A 25,289-nucleotide genomic window follows, 5' to 3' on the forward strand; every position below is an offset into this window, starting at 1 on the left:
AGCTCTGCTCCCATTGTTTGTGGAGTTAAACAGTGGAAGGGAGGGTGAACCTAATCCATCAAATTGTCCTGGAAATTGTGAAAAAAATTCAAAAAACCAATGGTCTCCAAGCGCTCTCCTTCTCTCTGCTGCGGAGGGGCACGCTTGTGTCAGCATGGCGGAACCGCAGGAGGCTGTATATGCTCCATTGTCGCTTGTCACTTCAGAGAGAGGGCTCATTTGTCCCCAGTTTTCATGCTTACGCTAAAAATTACAACCCCATCCATTCTCGAAGAGGAGAAAGAGTTATTTAGCCTCGGAGAAACTGGACCAAAAAAAAAAAAAAAAAATCCAACCGGCAAACCAACCTGCCTTATCTGGACACTTCTCCACCGAGCTCTGCCACTGTACACCAGATTTGCCTTTCTCACATAAATTTTGCAAAGAATAGGGAGAAACACAGTTGCTCGACTCCAAAGGCAGGTCACGCTGCCAAGAGAAAACACATTCAGTAGAGCCTTAATTTTGGCCAAAAAAAAAAAAAAAGAAAAGAAAAAAGAGACAAGGGAGAAATTTTAAAAAAGAAAAAAGAAAAGAAAAAAAGAAAAAGAAAAGAAAAGAGAAAGAAGAAAAGAAAGAAAAGAAAAGAAAAGAAAAGAAAAGAAAAAGAAAAAGAAAAAGAAAAGAAAAGAAAAGAAAAGAAAGAAAGAAAAGAAAAGAAGAAAATAAAGAAAAAAGGAGGAACGAAACAGGTTTTTCCATCCTGGTGTCCCTATGGCAGCTTTTGCCCAGAAGCGGGAGGCCTGGCCCGCCGTGCGTACAGCAGTCCCCCCGCTTCTTTTGTCCAAGTCGGTGATAACCTCCTTCCCGCAGCTCAGATTTTTTTTTTTCTTTCTGCTATTTTTCCTCCCCCCCTTCCTTTCCTCTCCAGTTTCGGGCTGGAAATGCCCTGCTGGCGTCGGGAGCGGCGGGGCGGGTGGGGGTGCCGGTGGTCCTGCTCACCCCGCCGTTCTCCCGCTGCCGCTGGCGCATCCCCCGCGCCCGGGAAGCGCTGCCTGCACCTATTGCCTTATCGATCTGTCCGCCTTCTCCCTCTGCTAAGCTCTACCTGGCATGAGCCTTAAAAAAAGAAATTATAACCATAAAGGTCTCTCTCGTGTGTTCTTTTCCCGTCCATTTTTCTTGCAGGTACTGTGCATAAAGTAACTTTAAATGCAAACGGGATGGGAGATCTCTGTGGTAAAAAAGTCTGGCGTAACCTCGGACCGACGGTAGTGTTTTTTTCGGTCACAAAGAAGGACGTCAAAAAGTATATTAAAATGGTAAAGATTTATTTGTATCGGAAAAAAGAGCTATCTGTACCAATTCTAAGAGACAGTAAATAAAGCGACATTGTCCCTATCGGAACTTAAATAGCAGGCCTTTTAAAATTTGTACAATTCAAACAAAAACAAGTCTTAAATCTGTACATTTTTATTTATAGTGTAATATTTAAATGTAGTGATCTTGGGATTTGTCCTTTTTTATTTCCATAGCATGCAAAATTCTAAAAAGAGTAAAAAATAATTCTAGGATTTTTTTCATTTTCCTTTTTTTTTTGTTACCACTTCATATCAAAAATACGAAAGGCAGCTTTTAATAAAAGCACAAACATAGCAGAAAATGGTAAAAATAGCTTTAATTGGTAAAATGAGGCAGAAATTGCATTGGAGGACAAATCTCTATGCTCTAGAAAAAAAAGAAAGTATATATTTTTCAACTTGCATTATAACCCAGCCCCAAGTTCCCCAGATTGCAGAAGAAAAATATTTTAAAAGAAAAAAAATTAGTTCGTGCACATTCGAAACATGCAAGGAAAGGAAACTGGCTAATTCTTTGCTGTTGCCATTTTAAGCCTAACTTAAATCTTCTCTAAAGTGGTTCGTTTCGGAAGTCTTTGAAAACAACTGCTTTCCCAAACATCTGCTGGAAGCCGAGTTTATTCCAAGGTTATGCCTCTCCCTTTTAGATAAAATAATCATCATTGATAGCTATTAAAAAAATATAATCAAAACCTCAAAAAGAATGGGGAAGGAAAAAAAATCCAATATATACGTTTAAATATTTATACAGAAGCCGTCCGTAATTGCACCGTTCCGAAGATGTGGCAGGCGGAGGGATATCGACTTACTAAATTAATCGGGATGTGTGTTGTGTCTGTGGTGGGGTTCTATTGCTTATTGCTCCGACCGAGGGGAGCAGCCGCCCCGCCGTGCTGCCGGGGCCGGGATGGGGGGCCGAGGGTGCCGGTTTGGAGCTGTCGGGATGGGGGGGGAGGGTTAGGGGGGTGGGGGGGGCCGCCGGCCGCCCTCAGTCATCCACGTCGATCCACGTCTCCTCCTCCTCCTCCTCCTCTCCTGCTGTCCGGCGGCTGCGGGGCCGCTCCGTGGGGGGCGAGGCGGGGCGGGGGGTGGCGGGGCACCGGGCCCGGGTGGCGGCGGGGGGCGGCGGCGGGGACCCGGGCCGCGCCTTGCCCCTTCCCTCGGCGCTGGGCTCCAGCTCAGCCAAGGCCACGATGTCCACGGCGGGGTTAGGGCCCAGCTTTTGGCCGATTCCACGTCGGCCTTCATCTCCTCCAGGTCTCTCTTGAGCTTGGCGCGGCGGTTCTGAACCAGGTGATGACCTGGGCGTTGGTGAGCCCCAGCTGCTGGGCGATCTGGTCCCGGTCCGCCGGCGACAGGTATTTTTGGTAGAGGAACCGCTTCTCCAGCTCGTAGATCTGATGGTTGGTGAAGGCCGTCCGCGACTTCCGACGCTTCTTCGGCGTTTGCCGCTGCCCGAAGATCGTCATCCCCGTCCCGGCCTGCCGACGAGCCGCCAGATTGTACCACTTTCCACATATCCACCCGACCCGAGCCCCCGGCCCCCACACCCCTGCCCGTCGTATCCGGAGGGAGTGGGCAGAAGCAGCCGCTCCTGCACCCGAGGGCCCGGGGCGAGGATGCCGCCGGGTACCGGCCGCCCAGGGACCCCCTCATCCCATCCCATGCGACACCCCGGGAGATGGTGGGGGGGTGGGGGAGTGAGAAGGAAAACCAGGCCGTGGGGAGGAGCGGGGCACCCATCCTGGTGGAATCCCCCACTCCAAGGGGGTCTTACCTTCGGCCGCCTGCAGCACGCTGACTTCCAGCCCTTGAAGGTCTTGCTGGCCAGCTCTTCCAGGGCGCAGAGGGGCGAGGTCTGGGAAAGCAGCGCCCGGCCGGAGAGGGGCAGCCCGGCCGGGGGGTGCTTCTCCGCAGCGGACAGGAGGTGTGCCGTTCCGCAGAGGGTGTAACTCCTCCGCACCGAGGGCTTGTTGAGGATGTCCTCGATGCTGAAGGGGGTGAGGGGTTTGTTGGAGTTGGCCGGCGGTGGGAGGTGATCCAAGGGGCTCCGTCGCCGTTCTTCCCCCGAGGAGGGCTTGGGTTCTTCTTTGGAAGTCATGGTGGGGCCGGGCCGCGCGAGGCTGCCTTCCCCACCCGCGACGGGGATGCGCTGCCGCGGGCAGAAGTCCCTGGCGGGACCGCGGGGTGACGGCGGCGAAGACAGCGAGCAAAAGTTGAAGCCCACCTCCAACTCCGGCGGAGGAGCCCCGGGTCCTCCCGGGGAGAGCCACGTCGGGCGGCGGGCCGGGCGGGCCGGGCGGCGGGCGGGCGGGTGCGGAGAGGAGCAGAGCTGCCGTCGGTCCCTCGCCGAGAGGTGGTCCTGCCGTACCTCTTGTCCCAGGGTTTTGGGTCGGAGATTTTCCCCCCCTCTCCCTTCACACTCTCTCTCCTCTCTCTTCTCTCTCTCTCTCTCCTCTCTCTTCTCTTCCTTACTGCTATTTTAAGAAACACCCCAAATCACAGCACTTTCCCTGCCCCCCCCCCGCGAATACCCACCCCAAAGTAATATTAAAAAAATAAAAAAAAAAAAAAAAAGAAGAAAAAGAAAAGCAGACTTCGGCGAGGGGGAGAGCAGCCCTCGCACCGAGACCTCGGACCAGGGGAAAGAAGCAAGAAGAGATGGGGTAATTGACTATTGCTAACAAGTTATTGTTGATTGGGAGGTAATCAATTATCTTCAATGACACTTTTCGCCCTCTCTCTCTCTCTCTCTCTCTCTCGCTCTCTCTCTCTCTCTCTGTCCAATGCAGGCTTTTGCAAGTTCGGAGACCCATTAATTAGGAGGCGGTATGGAGGTGGAGCCCAGTTGAATTATAAATGCTGAATGCATTGTCATATTCTGGCCCTGCTATTGTTTGGACATATATATTTAAATTACATTACAAACCAACCTTTATTGCATCAGGATAATACAGTATAGTGAAAAATAATAAGGGAAAACAAACCAAAACGAAAAATATCCGGCTGTATATATTTTTTTCTTCCCCCCGAGACTTTTTTTGTTTTCTTCCATTTCTTCCTCCTGTAATTTCGCGCTACCAGGTTATTTAAAATGTCTCTCTCCGCTCTACGCAGAGCCGTTTGATTTTTTTTTTTTTTTAATGAGGGGAAGAAGGGAGAGCCTGGTTCCAGGTAAGGCAGACCTTCCTTTCCAATAAAATCCGAAGGTTTCCGCCGAATTTGTCGTGCTCCTCTTTCCCAGCGCCCTGTGTTTTAGCGGGCTGCGGGGTCCGGGGCGGGAGCAGGCCCCTCCGGGAGGGTGCCGGTGCCGAGAGTGCCGCGGAGGGGTTGCGCGGCGGGTCGCGGCGCCGGGTTCGTTCCCGGACGTCGGCGGTTTCTTGGGCTCCGTTGGCGCCGGGGATGGCGGGTAGTCCTGGCCGGGGGCAGCGCGGGGGAAAGGGCCGGGGAGGGCCGGTTTCCAGTCCGAGGCCTTTTGCTGCGAGCCCACGGGCGGCTCTGGAGAGGGACAGCGGCGCAGGGCTTGCTGTGCCCCCACTCCCGGGGGAACCGGTCCGGGCCCCCCCCCCCCCCCGGCAGGGACAGACCCGCTCCTCAGTATTTTCACCCGGGGCCACCATCCCGCCAGTGCCCTCGCCGTTCCACAGGGACCGAGACAAAGCCCAGAGCTGGGAATGAGCAGCCTGGCCCCCACCTCAGGCGTGAGTACCCTCGGTCCCCGTGGGGCGGCCGGGACGCGACCCGCGGGCCGGGCCGGGGCTGGACGGGGCGGGCGGTGGCTGGAGGGGCGGTGGAGCGGGAGGAGAGGCTGGGGCCGGATCCGGCCACAACTTTCCCTCCTCACCTTGAGGGCCAGGAGGAGGACGGCTGGCAGCTCGCAGGCCGCTAGGTACCAAACAAGCACAAAAGAAGCAAATGGCTCCTCTCCTTAAAGCGCCCTCTTCCCATTTTTTATAGCTCTGGGAGTCTCTTTATGCAGTGACCTATTTTTAAAGGCCTATATTGGGTTATTCATCATATCAAATACTGCGAGGAACTGGGGGGGGGGGGGTGAGCCGGTTGGGGGGGGAGCGAATTACACTGATTCTAAATCGCCTAGCTTCTTTGCTTTGTTAGGTGGGTTATTTGCTTTGCTTTGCTTGGGTTTTATGAAGTGATTTAAACATATTTTAACCAATTAGAGACTTTTCTCCTCTCCCTTGTGTCCCCTCACATTATTTTCTAGCGTGGCGTTTTATGTCAGGATTCGGGTTTTATTGAGAACTCGGACGGGAATGCTGGTGTTGTAACTACAGAAATAAGACTTTAAAAAAAAAAAAAGAGGGGAAACCGAAAGAAAAAGAGTCTCATTCCTGGTTGCGAGTTTGGGTGGGCTGGACGGCGTATGGGATGCTCCGAGGCCCTGCCAGTTAGCGGCTGCAGCCTTCCCCGCGGAGCGCAGACCCGGGGCACAACTTGCGCCCCCATCTCGAGTACAGCCCGTTCCACTCAGGGCACGGGCAAAAGTGCGCCAGACACAGTGAAACCCTGAAAATCGTTTTCAATCCCCTGTTGTCCCTCCAGCCCGCATCTCCCCTCTTTGCCTACGCGGCAGGACAGGGCTTTAAATGCACCCTGTTTTTGTTTGGGTTTTTTTTTGTTGTTTTGGCTCCCTAATAGGGACAGAGCCCAGCCGAAGGCGGACAGCAGCCTCAGTCCAGACTCTCCGGCACAGAGGGATTTCTCTTCGTTTGCCTCGGCCACTGCCTGTCAGGGGATAGCCGGGTTCATGCTTTGCATGAGCTCAGCCCGATGGCTCCAGGCCTGCCGCTTGCCCTTGTACCCAGCGTCCCCCCCGGACAGCACCTCACTGAGAAAAGGGGTGGCTGAGAGGGAATGGGGCAGGTCCCGGCCCTCCTTCCCCCGAACCCCACGGCGCTCAGTGTCTGTCCCGACGGCCTCCGACCGACTCCCCTCTCCTCTGTGCTCTCGGTTGCCCGGTGGCGCCTTTGGCGGATTTGGGTTCGTTTTCCCTGTGCTCACTTTGCCTTTACAACCACTGCATCTCACTCCTTGCTAACGACTCCCTCTCTGCGCTCCGGGGTGGCCGAAAATCAGAGGAGGGGCAAGCTGGGCTGCCCCCACCCTGGCTTAGCGGGAGAGCTCAGCATCCCCCCTCTCATCCCTTGGAATTTAATTATTTTAATTTTCTTTTCGGCAGCCCTCTTGGCACTCAACCCCGAGTTAGAGACCCTCAGTGCCCCCCCCCTTCCCAGTATGTCCCATTGCACCTCCCTGTCCTCAGAGGGCCGCGGGGAGCAAAGGGGTACAGAGGACAGCCGGGGGCCTGCTCCAGCCACCGCCACGGAGCTTCGCATCCTGCCAGGCTCTTCTGCCCGGCCCGCCGGAAGGCAGCTGGTAGTCGTGTGTCCCAGCTTTGAGGTCGTTTGGGGAAAAGCACCCTCATCCGATGCGCTCCAATCTCCCCACTTCTGCCTGCTTCAACCACTCTGAGTGGGACCTGTCACAGATCTATTCCTGGTGCAGGTACGAGAAGTTTGAGTGGGGTCCCCGGCCGAGAGGCAGGGAGGTGAGCAAAGCTGGAAGGAACAGCGGCCCTTGGGTGTACCCGGGGATGGATGACGGGGTCCCCCGAAACCGTCGGGGAAGCGTCCGTCCTGGTCCCCGCCTTCTTCTGTGGAAGAAAAGCCAGTAAAGCTGCGGCCCTTCCTCCTCCACGGAGCAGAAAACTGCCGCTGAATCTGAAACTATTTGTGAGTGGGGAAACAACAAAAAAATAAATCTATGGCTATGGATAGCATCTTTGGAGGCGTCTCCCCTCGCCGTCCTCAGAGCCGTATTTCGGGGGGTCGGCGTGCATGCCCTCCCCGGAACAGTCCCAGGCCCGGCGGCCAGCAGCAGGGCACTCCCGGGGCTACCCGGCTCTGGCTGTGCGCGGCCCGCTCCTGTCCAGGAAAATGTCACAGGAATATAATTAAAGCAGGCGGCATATATCATTCAAGTGTTGATCACCAAAGTAACTGCGTACAAATGACACCTCCTTTCCCGGCATAGCTGAGCCGTGCATGGCTCCCAGCTATGTCTGCCTAGTTTAAGTGGTCTAAACACGTTACTGCTCCCTGTTAGCAGCGTGGAGAGGAACAAAACTCTGTGCCCTCGAGGTGACAGCTAGTCCTGGCACAGCATCTCGCAAAAGCCGGGAGGGAGAGCCGGGAACCTAGGAAATAACAGTTATTTTTGTCTTTAAGCAACCCCCACCCAAGTTTTGGGCTCCGGGTGCCGAGAGGCGGAGAGTGCCCAGTGGGACCCGCCGTGAAGCCCGGAGGAGGGAGAGCCGGCGGGATCCGAGGTCGCTGTCCTAGTCTTCTCTACCCAAACTGCTGTAAAATGTACCTACAGGTACCCCTGACCCCGCCGCCGCCGGGCGCTGCTCTGCGTTGCTCCGCTTGGAAAACAACCACCCCGAGCTGGGGGCCCGCCGGCCCATCTGTGATGGAGAGGGGGCGCTGGAGGACGGGGGGGCACTGCGGGGCCGGAAAGAAGCTCCCCCACCGAGCCCATCTCTGGAGGTCGTTGTACAGCTATTGCCCGATCCTTCCTCCCCTCGCAACCACCTCCCTGCGGGGGAAAAAACTTCGCTGCACCAAAAATAAATGTGACCCGAGTGCCCGCGTCTGGCCTGGGAGCCGAGGCCAGGGCCAGCGCGCCCGGCCCGGCTCGGCTGGAGCGCACCGGCCCCGCGAAGCCCTGGCCTTTCCCCGGCAGAGAGAGGCGGAGAAGCCGCAGTTCCTTCGGAGGGCTTCGGCGTGGGGACGAGACCTGCGAGGGGCCGACCAGGGACGAAACCCGCCGCCCCAGGAACCCGACTAGAAGCGGGATGCGGGGAGCAGCCCCACCCGGGCGGGCTGGCAGCGCGGTGCCCGGCTCCCCGACCTTCCTAGGGGATTTTTCGTTTGCAAACGAACTCCCCGGGCGACTGAGCGGAGCCGAGACCGGCAGAGCTACAGGGATCGTCCACCTTTTGCCCACCCCTGGGGCCGATTTGTTTCCCCCACAAAGCCCCCGGATAGAGTAGCTGGCACGGCGGTGCTCGCACCGCTCTTGCCTCCACGCCGCGGGACCGGGGGAGGGGAAGGAGCCTCAGTTTGAGCGAGTCCCTGGGTCAGTGTAAGCGGGGATGCTCTCGGGCGGGTGCCAGGGAAATAGGGGAGCCCGTCTCCGCCGCAAGACCTTTTATAATCACAAATCGAAAGTAACGCCCGGGGCGGATCAACACCTTCAGCCACTTTATCGTCCTACATGGGGCCCCAGGGAGCATTTCCCACATCAGGGGAGAAAAACGGGAGTGTCCCCATTTCAAATGTCGTTGGCCAGCAAGTCCCCTCTCCTCTCAGCACGGCCGGAGACCCTCTCGAGTCACTGCTCCTGGTGGATTTTAGGGGGTCCCCGGGGTTTGTTTGGGCTAGAGAGGCGGTCTGTGCAGATGGCGCCCCAGCCAGACCCCCGGTTTCCTCCCGGGGACAGGGTCCTCCTGCAGCCGCTCCAGGGGTTCCCTCGCGGGAACGGCCAATACGAGCATCTGAAAGTATTTAATCTTTTAAATTCCAGTATTTTATTTTCTAGTCCAAGAAATTCAGTTGGAGGCAGGCTCCCTGGGAAGAACAGGCGGGACGTGCCCGTCCCAGCTCCATGCAAGGCGAGAACTTGATTGTTATTATTTTATTTTTTTTAAACTCCCTAAATACTCCCATAAATGCCATTCGCAGGACCCCTCTGGATGGCAGAGATTTAGCAGTTCTCGGGCTCTCCCTGCCCCATTCCAGTTCCGGAAGAGGCAAAGCCGGGCCGTGGTGCAAGCAGGGAAGAAGACTCGTCGGAGGGTATCAGCGCACCCCCGACTCTCCGTTCAGAGCCTTTCTGTCACCTGAGTCACTCTTGTTTTCGGACGGGAGCTGCCACCGCCTTCTCTCCAGCCCACCTCAGCTCCAGGGAAGAGGCTGGAGGGGGAGTAAGCTGGAGGGGTCCGTGGCCGCGGAGCTCACCCTGAGTCCGCGGGGACGGGCGCTGGGGAGGCGGGGGCAGACAGTGCCCGGCCCGTGCAGCTGCGTCCGGAGGCGGTTTCACTGTCGCCTCTGGGCCCCGCGGGCTGGTCTGAGGGTGTCAAGACCAGAGGTGATGCCCACCTCGTCCCGGCTTCCTCGCTTCCCCCGGAAGAGGAGCGACGGAGGGTCTGCCCGCAAGATGCCCCCCTGCCCCGCAACTGCGCTGCGGACTCGGGGCTCTGCAAAACTTTGTTTGAGGGGGGGGACACGACACAGCCACCCAGGGCTGTGACAGCCGAGCCGCACTGGCTCCTCCGAGACCTGTAATATCTCTGCTGCCCGGCACGCGTGAATAATTCACCAGGCTGCCAAATGCAAGTAACATTTGTGGCAGCTATGAAGGAGCCGGGGAGGCGAGGGCTCATTTTGGGGGGCAGGAGGAGGTGTGGGGAATCAATTGAAACTTAATAAAGGGAGTGGGGGGGGGGGGATGGCGGAAATAAGGCAGGCAACTTCTTCTAATAACAACTTGGTTTTAATAATTCAGGAGCAGTCATTGGATTATAGCGCAATATCCGAAGTACACGTTGCCGGCACAGTGCGGGTGGATAATGTAATCGGAGCTCATTTCGCCTTCCAATAAATTACAGCAGCAAAAGTTTCCTGTTAAAGCAGTTATTTGTATTTCTTTTTGTGAAGGTGATCCCCCTTCCAACAAATGCAGTGAGAAAATTAATTAAAAACTAATATTTCCATCCTTTGCAAAAGCATCCCCAAGATTCAGAGCTAGATTTTGACTGTGATCTCTTCCAACTTCAAGTGCTGTGAGGCCGCTCCTCCCTACTTCTTGCTTCTTTCTTTCAGTTGCCCTGGTTTTTCATTCCTCCGTTTTTTCTCCCTACCCCGTTTGGCCTTACAGGAGCTCTCTAAGCTAAGTCAAATGCTGCTAGAAAGAAAACTCTCCCTAAAACATGTATCTTTGTGTTAGGCTTGCCACTGTTGTTCCCCTTGTCCCTCTCAGGTCCTGTTATGAAGGGGTAGCAACTAGGGGTAGGGTCAAACTGCAGTTCACTTGTCTCTCAACTCACACATGAGCTGAGTTTGCAAGGCCTCAGATGAGTCTTGTTCTTTTCCTTCCAAACTGCAACACCATTTAGCAGCAGACTCATCCCCCCAGACCCAGCAGCTTTCCTCTTCTCTATTCCCCTGTTCCTCACACCAGGAAGGTGCGGCTATACTCTTGCCCTCTTGTGGCCTCCATCCCCAGCAGAGGTTCACAAGATGATTCTCAAACCCTCCCAGCCTCTGCTGCTGGACACAGGGATCCACTGTACTTCTCTCCAGCACCAAGCTGTTCTCTGCATCCTCAGACCTGCCTTGTAAAGGGATGTTTCCCCAGCAGCTTGGCCATGGCCAGCAGACACCTCTGATGAGAAGCTTTACACCTATGTTTGTTTTATTCTGCTTTCTGGCCCAAGAACCTTAGACACATTCCTCAGATGGTGTTGTATCAGTCATGGCTCTTTCTGTGGGTACTTTTAGCATCCTGTAATGGTGGATGGCAATTCCCATACTGCATAATAGCTGCTGTCAGCTTACAGTGTTTCTGTACTGATCACTGTTGGATCAGGCTGTCTCCCTGTCTCCAGTGCAGGATGCCAGAGAGAGAGAGAGAGAAAACAGCTTCCTGCAGGAGTCTAGAGTGAAAAAATTTCTCTTGATAGGCATTTTCCTAATTCCCACTCTTCAGGAAATGATTCAGACTCTGAACTCTGAGATTTAATATCACTACAAATATGTTACATCTTTAGTGATCCCACTTCTGGGTATCCTGGGGTCCTGTCCACATCCCCTCTCTTTTCTTAAGTTCATGACATCTTGCGGCACCAAATCCCCATGTCCTCCTACCTGGCATCCAGAACTTTTTCTAAACTGATATATGAACATTTGTGTACTGCCTGGGCTTTTTTTCCTTTTTTTCTAGGCACTGAGTAAAGCCTGTGTAGTGAACAGCGTCAAGATTTCTTCCATTTTTCTGCTTGAAATCTCCTTGGGGTCTGCTTAGCTCTGCTGCTTTTTACAGGTGTGGAAAGCGGGTCTTCACTAATGCCAAATATGCAGCAACATGTGGGTTTGGATTCTGCTTGCATGTGGGGAAAACCAGTCAGATTCTCTGCATCTGCCATGATTAGTGTTACAGCTTAATGAGGACCTACCAGTGTTCCTCAGTAAGAGCTGAGGGGGTGAGCAAGACCAAGAAAGGGAGGTATTAAGGCTATAGACAGTAGAAATAATCTGGTCTGGGGTGTGCAAAGGGGCTGGCTGGCTGCCTTGGGCATCCCTCACCCTCGGGAGAGACTGGATGGGGCTGTTGGGGTCCTCTGCAGGGGAGCTGCCACTAAAGGGAGGGCACCAAGGGCAGCTGTGTCCACTCTCAGGTCCTTCACTCCTCAGCCAGGGAGTGTGAAAGGGGGTTCTGTCACTGCAGAGATGGCAGGGCAGCTGTGGAGGGTCTAGTTTGGTCTGTCCCAAAACACAGGATAACTTTTCAGGAGCATCCCCTCTCCCTCACTTTAAATCCTGTGATCTTCTGCTTGGAAAGCTGTGAACTTGCTCCTGCTTCTTCTTTCAGTCTCAGAGAAGAAATAAGTGTTAAAAGTCTCTTGCACACTGTGAACCCATTGCCAAACTCCAGATGGTCCTTTATTGCAGCTAAAGGAGTGTCCGTGAGTCTTGGATACATGGACTCCAAAGACAGGACAGAAAAACAACTCTAATTTCCCAAGGTTAAATAAACACTTGTTGACTGCTGCTGTGAGGTAAAAGTTATAGAAGGTTTGATTTTTTTTTTTTTGAGAAGCATACAGATCCTTTAATGGTGACCTCATCACGTACAGGGAATGTAGGCAGAAAGTAAGGAGGAGTGTAGTCCAGCAGTGGGAGAAGGATCACCCATGCACCCATGACTATGGAGCAGTTGCAATGTTGTGGCTGCACCAGGCTGCTCTTCTTTTTGGACTTTGTCCTTTTGCCCTGTACATGTGTATAATCCGCAAACTCGCCAGCTCAGCCCAGCAGAGCTGGGCACGCTGTGCTGCAAGAACATGACCTTTTGCTCTGAAGATGGCAACAGCTTTGTGCTGGCAGCAGAACAACATACCTAGTACAAATAGAATCATTCTGATAATAAATCACCATCCATAATAAGAAGACATCGTTAATAATAAGTCATCCAGGGGCCTCTTGAGACCAGTGTACAACTTACTGTAAAAATAGATAGGAAACATGGTGTGATCATTACAAGCAAGATAACAATAAAAGAGAAAATGACTTTTATAGGCATTTAGCTCTTCTTTCCTTCCCCCAGCTTCCAGCCAGTTCTATTCAGTCAGGATGTCTATGATTTAAGTTTTGTCACAAACTCAGACTAGATTTTGCAGATGCAGAGCCCTGGGTTTACTGCACCTGTGGGTTGGCCAGATCACTACCTGCAAAGGAGCTGCCTGGCAAAAATCCCATCTTTTTTCCTCTCTCTGCTTACAGTGGGATATCTTAGTTATCCCAGTTTCTCCAAAAGTGGGGGATACAGGCAAGTGCTCCCTGGTTATGACATACAGAAGCCAGCTGAGGCCTTGCCCAGAGATGTCAGTTCTTTCTGTACCCTCTGAGTTGGCAGGATTTGTTGCCCAGCTCCCATGGCTTTGTTTCCACTCAGGTGACGGGGTGACTGGACTTCATAAACCAGAGGATAGTGAGGGGCAAACTCATGCCAAAATTTGAGCTTTGAAATGAACGTATGTTTACATTGAGAACTTGCCAGACCTGAGAATATTTTCACACCTAAAATGACTGGCATCAAAAGACTTGTGAAAATTGCTTCATGCACAGAAGCGAAGGGAATCTCACACATTTGTTTAAGCACAAATTTGCAAGTTTGTGCCTTCTACTGCTCTGTCAGCTCTGATCTGCTTGGGATATCAGTGCTGCTTCCTTGCAGCAGAGGGGAAAGAGGTTAGGGCTGTTCAAATTTTTCTTGGTCTCTCCCCTTGTTTGCGTTTGCCAGGCAAACAATAGCAGATGTTATATAGTCAGTTCAGTTTGCTACTAGTCCCATTATGTTCTATTTATGTTTCACTTTATTGGCTTTTTTTTTTTTTATTTTCCTATTATTGTTTCACTCTGGGGGAGGCAGAGGATATAATATATTCATCTTTATTATACAAAATCTGTGTGAAGCATTTAATAAAATGCTGTTTCCACACAGCTAGGAATATTACTGTTAGCTATTCTTAAGTTAATGCTCCTATTAAAAAATGTTTGATGGCTGCAGTGACTGTAACTTGTGTGGACAAAAAGCACACACACCACTAAATAAGGCACTGATAGCAATTCAGAGATTTCCTGATGCCTTGTGGAAAACTTCTGTTTAGCCAGATTTCTGCTTACTTAGCATATTTCCAGCATTGTTCTTCCCTGGTTTTATTATTAGTTATATTTGATGGAAAATAAGTTTTCTCCTTCTCTCCTCAAAACTTTCCCCTGATATTGGAGAGGTTAAATCTGGCCCCCATCCCCAGATGTCTTTCCCAAGCAGGAGTTTTGGCAGAGGTAGGTGTAAAGGCAATTGGGGCAGGACGCTGATGGGAACACAGTCACTGTTACTGTCTGAACCTGGACCAGCTTAAGGCACTCTCCTGCCTCAAAGCTGCTGATTCGGACCCAGAAATGCCTGCACAAGGTAAGCCGGGCTCATTATGCTTTACAAGCTGATGGACAGGGGCAGAGAGTCTATGCTTGCTCATGGACGTAGAACAAGGCAGCATTTGAGACCTCTGTGTCACAGCATCTTGATGTGCCAGGAATGGGATTGGTTCTCCGTGGGCTAGGGGCACAGGAGGTGGTGCTGCTTCTGGGTGTACTCAGGGGATCACACAAAACAGTGGAGAAAAGTCACTGTTACTGCATCAGGTGAGAGGAGATGAGCAATGGAAAAGAATCTGTTCCTGAGAAACAGAAAGCTATTTTCAGAAAGAACTCTCAGAAAGGTCTTTCACTAATTGATAACTTCCCAGGCAAGACTCAGACTCCACACCCAAGACAACACCGACTCAGAGTTTGATTTTAGACCCAGAGCTCAGTCAAAACACAGCTTAACACGATGCATCTCCCCAGCACAGGCAGGGGTTTGACATGCACATCTAGGTTTGTGAACCCTCTCAGAATCAGATGCTGTATCCCTGCACATCTCCTTAGGAGAGCAACAGGGCAGTTCAGTGATGCGAGTGCTACATTGCAGGAGTGCTAATGGCAGTCAGCCTGGCACAGGTCTGTGTAGTCACTGGATACAAGAGGCTGAGGAAGGCCAGATAGGGTTTAGTGAAGGTCTGCCTAGCTCTGTATCCTGACTCCACTGCTTGGTGATGATGGTCATCCTGAAAGAGCAAAAGACCCAATTGTATTATATACAATTATGTATATTACTATCACTATAGTATTACATTATATTATTATAATACAACCATTAGCAAGTATATGGTATGCTTTCCAGGGATACTTTCCCAGCCCCTGGCAGTTTGTGGTTCAGAGAGTCCTGAGCCAGAAGTGATACCTTTGTGTTTCATAGCCCCAGATAGATTGTTCTTCCGTGGATGTATCTAACCACTTGTTCAACTCGTATAATCTTTTGGCATCCACGATACCCTGGGGCAATGAGTTTCATGGCTGATCTACAGCTATGCAGATAAGATCTTCCTTTCATTTGTTATGAATCTGCCACTTGATAACTCCACATCCGGCTTGCACTTGTTCAGGAAGAGGTGACACACAGTTAATCCCTGCTCACCCACTCCTCAGCCTGTCTGGCAGCACAGGTGTCCCTTGGTAGGGCCTGTCAGCCTGCATGGAGCTGACTGTGGGAGAGGTGAATCCCCTATTATTCAGGACCGAGTAGTCTATGGAGAAGACCAAGGAAAATCAAGATACACCTCAAAGAGAGATGGATTCATGGTGTGGTGGCAGTGGGGAGGCTTGTGGTGTCCTCGGTTGAGCAAATACCTGAGGAAGGCGTTGAGCCACCAGGATGAGGTTGGTGGAAGATTCCGGCTGATGCATGGGTTTTGCTGATGTATGATGCAAGATGGCTGTCAACATGAAGGTTTGGCTACTGAGGCTACAGCAGTGAAACAGAAACAGTGGGGCAGGGAGCTTATCCCAGTCAGCCAAAATCTCCAGAGCTTCCTGAAGAGTCAGTAAGAAGCAAACCAGGAACTCGGGGCTCACACATCCTCTCTTGGGATGAACCTAAACTGAGCATCAGTGCATTGAACAAATATGGAGAGCATCCATTGGCAGCACCTGAGACAGCACTGTTTGGGTGAAGGACTGTCCTCAGCCTGACCCCAGCAGGTGTTGCAAGGCTCTGAGTTCATTCCTTTGCTCACCCACGGTTTTGGTGCGTTTGTGTACTCCACGTTCACAGGTCTGGGAGGGGTTTGCAGATGTAAAATGAAACACCCAAGGGACTTTTTGGCCCTGTTATGAAATTACCATGCCTTGGGAATGATAAGAGTTATATCAGAAGCGTAAGGACAAGTGTACTCAGCCTCCACAAGGTTTTTCCCTGGGCATGGCACTGTTTGTTGGATAGGGAAGGAGCTGGGGGAGGACATACCTGCTGTCACAGCAGTCATTTCATGACATTGCATACTCTAGACAAGAGCACCTGTGAGACAGAGAGTTTGGTAAGCTCGAGAAAGTGGAAACGTTTTACAAAAGCACTATAAACATATGCTGAGAGGTACCTGGGAACGTGACTGTGAGACAGAATAAGGAGATGCAGAGGGGAGAGAGAACAGGTCTTTAAGACAGGTTAAAGCCACCAGCCCTCTGGGGGTGATGTGAAAGGCTCAATTGTACCGTTGGGGGCACCAACCCTGACAGGCTGAGGAGGAAGCCCCTGGGGTGACTTCCTGAAGCTTTTGCAATGTGATAGGAGTGAGGAAAGACCCAGATTTGCTTGAAATACTTCATTTTAACTGCAGAAGGCTGCCTGCTGTCTCCCTGCCACCTTGCTGGGATGCATTTCTGTCTCAGTCATAATGCATGCAACTTTTGCACTGCTGAATGGTGCCACTGATGGGCAAGGATCAAGATGTCCTTCATGCAGATGTTGTCCTCTAAACAGTCCTTTAGAACTTAAGCCCTAGCCCATTGCCCTGATGGGCACACTCCTCAGGTCACCCAGTCTCATTGTTTCACTGCATTTTTGCCAGTTTTTAATGTTTCACTCAAAACCTTGTGGTCAATTCAACTTGCACATGGGGGTTTTCTCACCTGAGATTTGTGGTGACAGAAATACCCTTGAAGATGTGTAGATGTTATGGACAAACCACACAGGGCAAGGAGCAAGGATAAGCCATTTTTTTTTCATTGGTTTAAACATTCTCTGATGATTTTGAACCTTCTTCCCGTTTTTTTTTTTTTTGCTGCTTGGTGTTGACAGCACAGAAATGAAGCATGGGTTTCCTGCCAAGATCCACAGTTCTAGTGATTTTCCCAAATCCCTCAGCCTCCAGAAGCCACTAAACAAAATCACTTTCTTCCCTGCAACCTCCCATTACAATTCCTGATCTGATGATCTGCAGTTCTCTAATGCATAGCTCCCCAGGCTGCATCCCAAGGGGCACCTTCCAAACCCTGTCTGCTTGCTGAGCACCTCACAAATGAACCGTGGGTTCAGCTGCCTCTGGCTGTATCTGCTCCCATGGTACTTCAGTCTTCCAGGTTCACTAGCAGAAGGTGAGTGGCACAGGGAAATTTTGTCTCTATTGGTCTGATTAATCTCTCTCAATATAAACCTATATTTTAGAGAAAGGGATAAAGCTGTATTTTCAAGTGCTCCTTGTTGATAAAGAGTAAAGTATGCATGCGTTTCTGGAGGCAGAAATGTAGTGCAGATGTTTTACCCCACAGTGCAGGTCTGGTAGAGCTAGCAGAACCCACGTGTTTATCCAGCCCTTCATTCTGTAACGATAAATCAGTTGTATTGGATTTGTGGGAAGTAGAGCACTATCCCCAGCAAGTGAGCGTTGATCTGCCATTGTTTTAGGTAGTGAGGACCCTGAGATACAGAGGTGATGATAATGGCTTTTTGTTTGTGCTCTTTCGCCTGCTCTTGGTTATCTTGAAGGCTGTTATGTTAAAAACTTCTCCTCTCTGTAATCTTCCAGTTCAGTTTCCCATAACCAGCAGTGGATAATCTGTCTCAATCACCTACCTCCTTATACCCCAGACCTACACTACACCCCTGAAGTAGTCCAACTCAGATGCCTCTACACTATGTATTCCTTTCCATCAGTTCAAAACCTGCCCAGAAACGAGTGGCAATCTCCGTTGTGGGCCCTGGGGTAGAAGCTGCCTCAGCCCTATCTATATTGCTCTCCTGGTGTGGTTCCTCCTGGGGGAGGACATCTTTCCACTGCAGGGCTCATCCTTCCCCTGGATCCTGAGTTGTGGTGCCCTGGGCTCCCCCACGGAGCACAGTCAGGTGGGATTTGCAGACCCATATGCCCAAGCCCCACTGGTACCTGAGCTCAGAGGAGGGATGTTGCCCTGGCCGTGGGGCCATAAAGAGCAGGAGTCATGGCAGTGGGGGGCAGTCCCCATCCCATGCAGAAACTATTCTGTGGGGTGTGGAGACAGATGAGGGTATTGGGCAGAGCGTCATGATTAGGCAGAGCATCACAGGCAGACCCTTACTCTGGCACCACTGCATGGCAAAAGGCCCCTCTCTATCCCACAATACTTCCCTTCCCAGCAAACCCCTTTCCTTTTCCCTCCCTGTTGGAGGGTTGGGCATTTGTTGAGCCCTGGCTGCTTGCTATCTCTCCCACCATTTGCTCCAGGAACAGCCCACGGCACCACGCTCTGCTGTCTGTCTCCACGTCTTTTTAGTCCTGTTTCCCTGGTTTCGCATGGCAGCGGCCCATGTTTGCCTGTGCAAAGCCTTCCTCTGGATTGCTGGCAGCCGTGCTTCCAAACCCAGCTTGCCGTTTTCCCCAGAGTGGCGGGATTGATTGGCTCCAGCCAGAATGGGCATGGCTCTCCGCTGCTTGGACCGAAATGCAACCATCTGTTACACCTCTAGTTAAAAGTACATAAAGTTGAGCATTTGCGTGTAGACAATTCCACCCCTGATACGCTTTCCACCACACATCCTTCTCATGCTTTGGCAGGATCTTGCACCGCAATGGGCCCAGTACAGGCAAAACCAGCACTTTAGCTCTGCTGGAGCCAAGCAGTGTGGAGGACAGTGGGGGCATAAATCAGCTTTTCCTTCTTTTGCTGTAGCAGGTCACTGTCAATTTTGCAGTGTGCTGTGCCCCAGGCTTCTCCCTGGCCAGGGCTGGTCCTGCTACGTGCTCTGCACTGGGCTGAAGCCTTCCCTGTGCTGGCAGCCAGGCTGCCTCATGCCTGCTGTGCCACTGGTGCCGGTGGAAATGGCAGTGCATCCCTGTGTCTCTGTCGGGTGTTCCCATCGAGCAAAGGCACTGAGGATAAAAAGGTAGCAGAGGACATGGGAAGACAGGACCAGCATACGAGGTAGCCCAGAGGGGGGGAGGTGAGCATGGCAGATGCATTGCCTGCATGGCCCTGCACCTGCAAAGGCCTGGACGGCACACCTGCCTGCTCCCCGCCCTGTGCTGCCAGACTGGCCTCACACTGCCCGTTCCCTGTAAATGTCCCTGATCAGCTTTACTGGAAGGGGAAGTCAGGGAGCGGAGTGGAAACACTGCTGAGCCACAGCCTCCTCCCTGAAATGTTTGAGCACAGCAAGATGCTACTATGGGTGTAAGGAGGTTTATGCAGGCAATAGAATTCTGGCTTCCTCAATGTTGCTTCAGACAGACACTGGTGTGGGAGACAGCTATTTGCCATACTGCACCACAGAGCAGCTGCTTTTCATCTGCCCATCCTGCCTCCACCTCTTTGCTGTTTCTTTGGATGTCCACTACCAAGTCCATGCTCAGAGGTCCACGGAAGTGTCTAGCAGATTCCTGCTGAGGCCTGGAATGGGCACAGCATCCACCTGTGTTGGGTGGATATAAGCGGGCAGGGAGAGTGTCAGCACCTGCAGGCTGGAGGAAAGCCTGAGTGTGCAGCACCAGCCACAGTCATCGCTCTTGTTGAGGTACCAGATATCCCAGCTCACATCATCCCCTGTTCCTGCTTCTCTCCAAGGAAGCTGTGGCTGCATGCATAAAGCAGAGAGGCAGAGGAGAAATAGAGGCACAGGTGTGGGAAATGACCCTGTCAAGGCCAGTGAGCAGATCAGAGTCAAGGAAAGGAATTAGTTTGCCCCAGCCCATTCAGACCACTGTAACACTGCTCCATTTGCTTGGCTGTTTACCTTTGCCAAACCACATGGATGAATTGTTTGAATGAGTCAGCTCCTTTTGGAAAGACTTAGGACAGAGAGAACTCAAATTTCCCAACCCGATGAGGCTCACAAGTGGGGGACATGTGACAGGGACCCTCAAAGTACAGCACCATCCCCTCATCATTGTCCGTAACTCTCTCTGGAAATGCTGGTCTCTTGGTGCATTTACCAGAGCCATAGCTCAGATAAAGGGAGAAGAATGTCACCTTTGTGAGGGTCACATGAGTAATATCCCAAGGAGCTGATGGATATTGGGTAGCCAAGACTTTTTTAGGTCCCTCCTGGATTAGAGCGGGACTGCTGGTGATGTATCACCCATTCCTGACCTTGCTCATTTTTGTGGAGCAGTGGATGTGGTGGGAGAAGGGAAAGGTGAAATACACATCCCAGGAGCCAGGGTGGCTCTGAAAGCTGAAAGGAGAGCTGGGGGCTGGGGGGAGAAGGAGAGATATCTGAGCTCGACACAGGAATAGCAGATGGATTGGAAGGAGCGTAACCTTGTGACAATGCATGCTCTGGTCCTTGCAGCTGGCATTAAGGTTCAATTATTTTCAGTGTAACAACTAATTTCTAACTGGAAAGAGAGCGACCTGATGACACTGATAGGGTCTGCTGACGTCCATCTCCCTGCCATGGGAGAAGACAACAGCACAAGTCTTGAGCTTTGTTTGTCCTTGATGTGTAATCACAGACCACTCTCCCTGATTTCCTTCCAGACTCTCTGATGTGCTGAATCTGTCACACCTAGCCAGACCTGCAAAGGAGGTGTTCCCGTACATCGAGTTTTGAGGGGTCAGCAGTGTGGGTCTGTGGGGTCAGCTGATGGATGCGCCTGTGTTTAACACCCCCTTCAAAAACTCTAGGAAGTGACTTCCCTCTCTTTCAACCCATCCATGTCAGCTGGGCTCATACCCTGTCATTCAGAGCCCAGGGCAGTTCAGAGCCAGCTCAGCTGTAAAGGGCTGCCACGGTGGGTAGCTGGATCCAAGTCTGGCCTCCAGCCCCAGTGTCTCAGCTGTAAGAGCTTGCATGCCTGGACTCTGTTTCTTATGGAAAAAGAAACTCATTAAGGCCAGAGGGCTTTCCCCACCACAAGGTATAGCCAAGTGAGGCAGCAGGCCATACATCGACCCTGCTTAGAGGATGCAAAGCAAGGTTTGGGTGCTGTCCTTGCTGTGGGTCATCCATCTGCAGAAGGCCACTGCTGTGTATGTTGCTCTGGTATAAGCTGCCCTTTCATGGCAGCAGTGCTTGATCTGATTCCTGGAGGGATGGAGTCTCGATTTTACAGATGCAGACAGCGTTAAAGTAACTGTCTCAGGGAAAGCATCTCCCTCCTGCAAGCTCAACAACCTTGCCATCAGGAGGACCATCCCCCAAGGGTCATGGTGGGGGTCAGCCCTGGCACCCTGGCTTTTCCTGTCCCAGAGTCTAGCACATCAGGCACCAGGGCATAGTCATCTCCAGGGCCAGTGATTGCTTTGTGTGTTCCCCCCCCCTGCTCCCAGCAGTGGCTGAACTCAGGAGCTCTGTGCTCCTTGAGAAGGGGTCCAGCCTGCTGAGATGAGTCAACCATCCCCAGCTTGTGTCATCCACGTCTGGGTGTTAAGTGATATGCTGCCACTGTGCCAGGTCCTTGACCTGGGAGGAATTGTTTGCGCTGGCAAAGTGCCCGGCCACCCGGCTGTGCGGGCAACCTGCTGCAAAGGGAGTCCATGGCACAGCCTGGTGCCAGGTTGACATGTCTCCTTTGATCATCCCTCTCTGGTGCAGCCACATGACACTTGTGAGGTTCACACGATATCCGTGAGGTCCACACGACCCTGAGAAGTTCACACGACTCACCTGCCCCATGGTGTGAGGAGGTGGGCACTTCTGGGGGAGGATACTGGAGCAGAGCACCCTGCCCAGTCTGGCTGCTTCCAGGGTGTGATCTGGTCCCAGCTTGGTCCCATGGACTGAGACCCACACTCCCCAGCACACTCCACTGCTCCAGGGTGGGAGAACACGGTAGTGGACTGCATGACACCCTAAATCACAGCGAGGCCATTCTGGAGTCTACTAGCCGCCCAGAGTGGTAGGGCGACTATCTATAGAGGGGGAAAAGGCCGAGTATGGAATGGAGAAAAAGACCCCAAAAAGGCACAGGGGGAAATAACCAGAGCAGATAGCAAAGGAAAGGGAGAGAAGCAGGGGAAAAAGGATGGAAGGAAAGATCAAGGTCCTGTTGTCAGTCAGACCTTCAAAGGCTGGGTGTAAAAGGATCTCAAAGGGATTGGAGGCAGGTCCTGTCAGCCGGAAGCCCAGACAAAGGAGATGATGACAAGCAGCTATTTTAGCCGATGGCCTGCAGCCATCTTGCCTGGGGCTGTGCAATCATCAAGCCTTCTAAGCTAAGCAGAATTGATCCTGGGATTGGCAGGCGGGTGGGAAAGCCAAGGTGGTGCAATGACGGGCTGGTCGCTGAGCAGCATCCCGAATGAGCCCAGTGCCCAGACGTGGGGCTATGGGGCACTGCACTCTCTGAGGGCGTCACCTTTCAAACACGGTGTTTGATGCAGCTTTGTTGCTGGAGACTTCCCTGGCTGCTTTTGCAATGATGGGAATGTGAGCTTCAGTGTTGTGTCCTAGTGCAGAGATCCCAGCAGGCACCTGGGGGGATGCTCCAGGAGCTGGGGTCCCTCTGCTCAACCACCAACGAACGAGGCTTATGTGGGACTGCTGGTTTCTGAAGGGGCACCTTTCTTCTATAAAACAGAAAATGAATCAGGTCCATGTTTTTGCTGAGATGCAGAACTCACACCTGCTCATGAGGTGCCTTGGGAACCAGTATGGAGAAAAGATGCTTTTCATCACATTTTAATTTCCTTTCTTTTTATATTTTTGGTGGTGTGGCAAGGGCTGTGTGGGAGCTAGGCACAACAGGGAGCTGCTGGAGTGCCCTGCCGTGAGGCACAGCAGGGAGCTGTTGGGAAAAACAACCAGCAAATACCCCAGTACGTACCTCTTCTAAAGCTTCTCGTTGTTGTCTTCGGGGGATCATGGGAAGATGGTGCTTCTGTTAAAATGACGCAGGACTCAATCCACAAAACACCTGCTTTACTGAAAACACAAGCATAAACTCTTTGAAAGCCAAAGAGATTTACACACCTTTGGAGTGAAACCTGGCTGCCAGCATGCCTGTTGAATCAGAATGAAGTCTATTATATAAACATAAAAACTGGTTTGCAAACATGGTTGCTTTAAATTCATCACCCAAATTCACATGTAGACACCTTTCTGAACACTCTGGTAGCAGAGCAGTGCTGCTGGGTCATGGGAAGCTGCCATTTATAGAAGCCAGACCCTAAGCTGTGCCAGGCGGGTGTGGAGCAAACCCAAGAATGTCACACATTATTTGAATTGAGACATCATTGACAGGGAGCAAAAAAAAAACAACCACCCAAAGCTCCTAAATCCACCAAGCTTTAAAATGCCAGGAGGAATCAGCCAAGGGAATTACATCCAGGATGAACTTGGCCCTGCTGCTTCTTTAGCAGTGATCCCTGAGGAGATGTTGAGTCTGGCATTTTTATCTTATTTCATTCATTCTATTTATTCCTGATCCTGTTAACTTTATCCTATTGATTCAAATGCATTTTCATACTCCCTTATGGTCCCCTTTTGCATTAGTTTCAGCTTTTAGGCAAAAAGGATGAGCTTTTTCTGTCCTGGCAAAAAAAATAGTTATTTCAGGAGCACGGTTCTCCCAGACTCCCCTCCTTGGCCTAGGAGACTGGGGTTTATTTATTTGTCTTAGTTAGACAAATAGCTTCATTTTCACGCAAAATAAGATGTGCTTCTGAACACATACAGAAAAGGTCAAAGGCTTTTAACCATGCAAAGGGCAAAATCTGAGCCTGTTGAAGTGATGTTGGTGCAGTTCAGAATGTCTCTGTTCATGGAAACATCCCTAAAGGCTGCAAAAATACTGGGAGGTGGAGATTTACGCACCTGCCAGCCAGCAGGTATGTTCAAGCCTTCCACTGCAGAGAGGTCCCAGTGTTACTGCTGCCTTCTGCTTTGTGTTGGCTGCTAGTTCAGATTTGGAAGTCAAATCTCTTTGAGATGTCTGATTTTATTGTTGCCTGTTTATAAAGACATCTTTGGTATTTACATGTACCTGCAGCTGAATGCTGAACATATCCAGGGCCAAGAGAAAAGCTCTGGTGTGGATTTGGGCATATGAACACACTTATTTTGCTGATGGCCAAAGAGGAAGGGTAACAGAGTGGTATGGGCATCTGAAGCAGAGGGTTTATGCATTTAGATTCCTCAGCAGTACTTTCTGTCCTAGCACAGCCAAAGTCCTATCTCCAGTGGAACTGTGGATTCCTGGTACTGTGGGACTGGGAGAATGGAGTAGAAGGGCACTGGGCACTTGCAAGGGTCATTATTTTCAATAGTGTTTTTTCCAGATTGGCCACCTTGATTCTGAGCAAACTGAGGACCTTTCACAAGCAGGTCCCTGTGGATCTAGACCTGGGAGCAATGGCTGTCTCCGTGGCTTGGACTGATCAGCTTTCATCATCCCCAAATTTTCTTTTGGAATAAAATATGTGGGAGCCCAAACTCCCATTGCTTTCAGATTGTCCCTCTGGTTGCGCTCTTTTGAGATAAAGACCTGTCTTCTGGCACGTACATTTCGTCTGGGAAGAGGAATAAAAGACCTCACGGTAAATAAATACAACCCCCCAATGGCATGCACGGTGCCTTGTTCAAAGCGCTCGGCCTGTTTGAAATCAGCAGCCCCATAAAATCCGAATGGGTTCAGAACACTTGTAGTCACAAGATCTCTCCACATGAAGGGCCTGGCTCAGTGGCTGCCCCTCACTGGGGTATCAGGGCTCATTCCTTGAGCCAGTGAGGCTCCACTGTTCCCCACCTCGCAGCTCAGGGCCGCATCTCGGGACACGTAAATCAGAGCCTTTGCCCTTCGCCGTGGCTCTCAGCAGAGGGGTCGGGGGTCAGGAGCTCACCTCTCAAAATAATCTGGGACAATCAGGAAGTGTTTCTCATTTGATGAATTAGGTGTATAAAATCCGTGAAAGGCTCACGAACGGACAGACCTTTTCCTTTCTTCATGGGGATAATATTTCATGATTTGGGGAGGAAAGAGTGCAAAGGGAGGGGGGAAAATAATTAGTAATTTGTGATTAACTCTTTTCATGGATATTTTGTTTCTTTGTTCTCTGATGCCGCCTGGAGCCATTTAAAAAATGACTTAACGACAACAACCAAACTAATCGCTCTTTGTAACTAATGGCTATGTCAGAACTTGGAAATCAAACCAAAGGGTCTTGGAAGTAGTTGCAAGGGACATACCAAGCACAGAAGAAGAGGTGGAGAGGAATTCCCTCCCCAGTACCAGATGGATGCTTAGAAAAGGCCCTGAGATCTGCAGAGATAAAGGAAAAGACAGAAGCCCTG

General features: G+C 51.4%; 1 protein-coding gene across 1 annotated transcript; it reads right to left on the reverse strand.

Annotated features, from left to right (window-relative positions):
* Positions 1–2,328: 2,328 nt before the first annotated feature.
* LBX1 (ladybird homeobox 1) lies at positions 2,329–3,441 on the reverse strand. Its single transcript, XM_032695003.1, is given in 5 exon segments — positions 2,329–2,564; positions 2,567–2,626; positions 2,629–2,817; positions 3,115–3,147; positions 3,150–3,441. Coding segments are annotated over 5 exon segments (810 nt in total).
* Between the last annotated feature and the right edge of the window lie 21,848 nt (positions 3,442–25,289).

This window comes from Chiroxiphia lanceolata, chromosome 8, assembly GCF_009829145.1.
Source record: "Chiroxiphia lanceolata isolate bChiLan1 chromosome 8, bChiLan1.pri, whole genome shotgun sequence".
Classification (NCBI taxonomy): domain Eukaryota; kingdom Metazoa; phylum Chordata; class Aves; order Passeriformes; family Pipridae; genus Chiroxiphia; species Chiroxiphia lanceolata.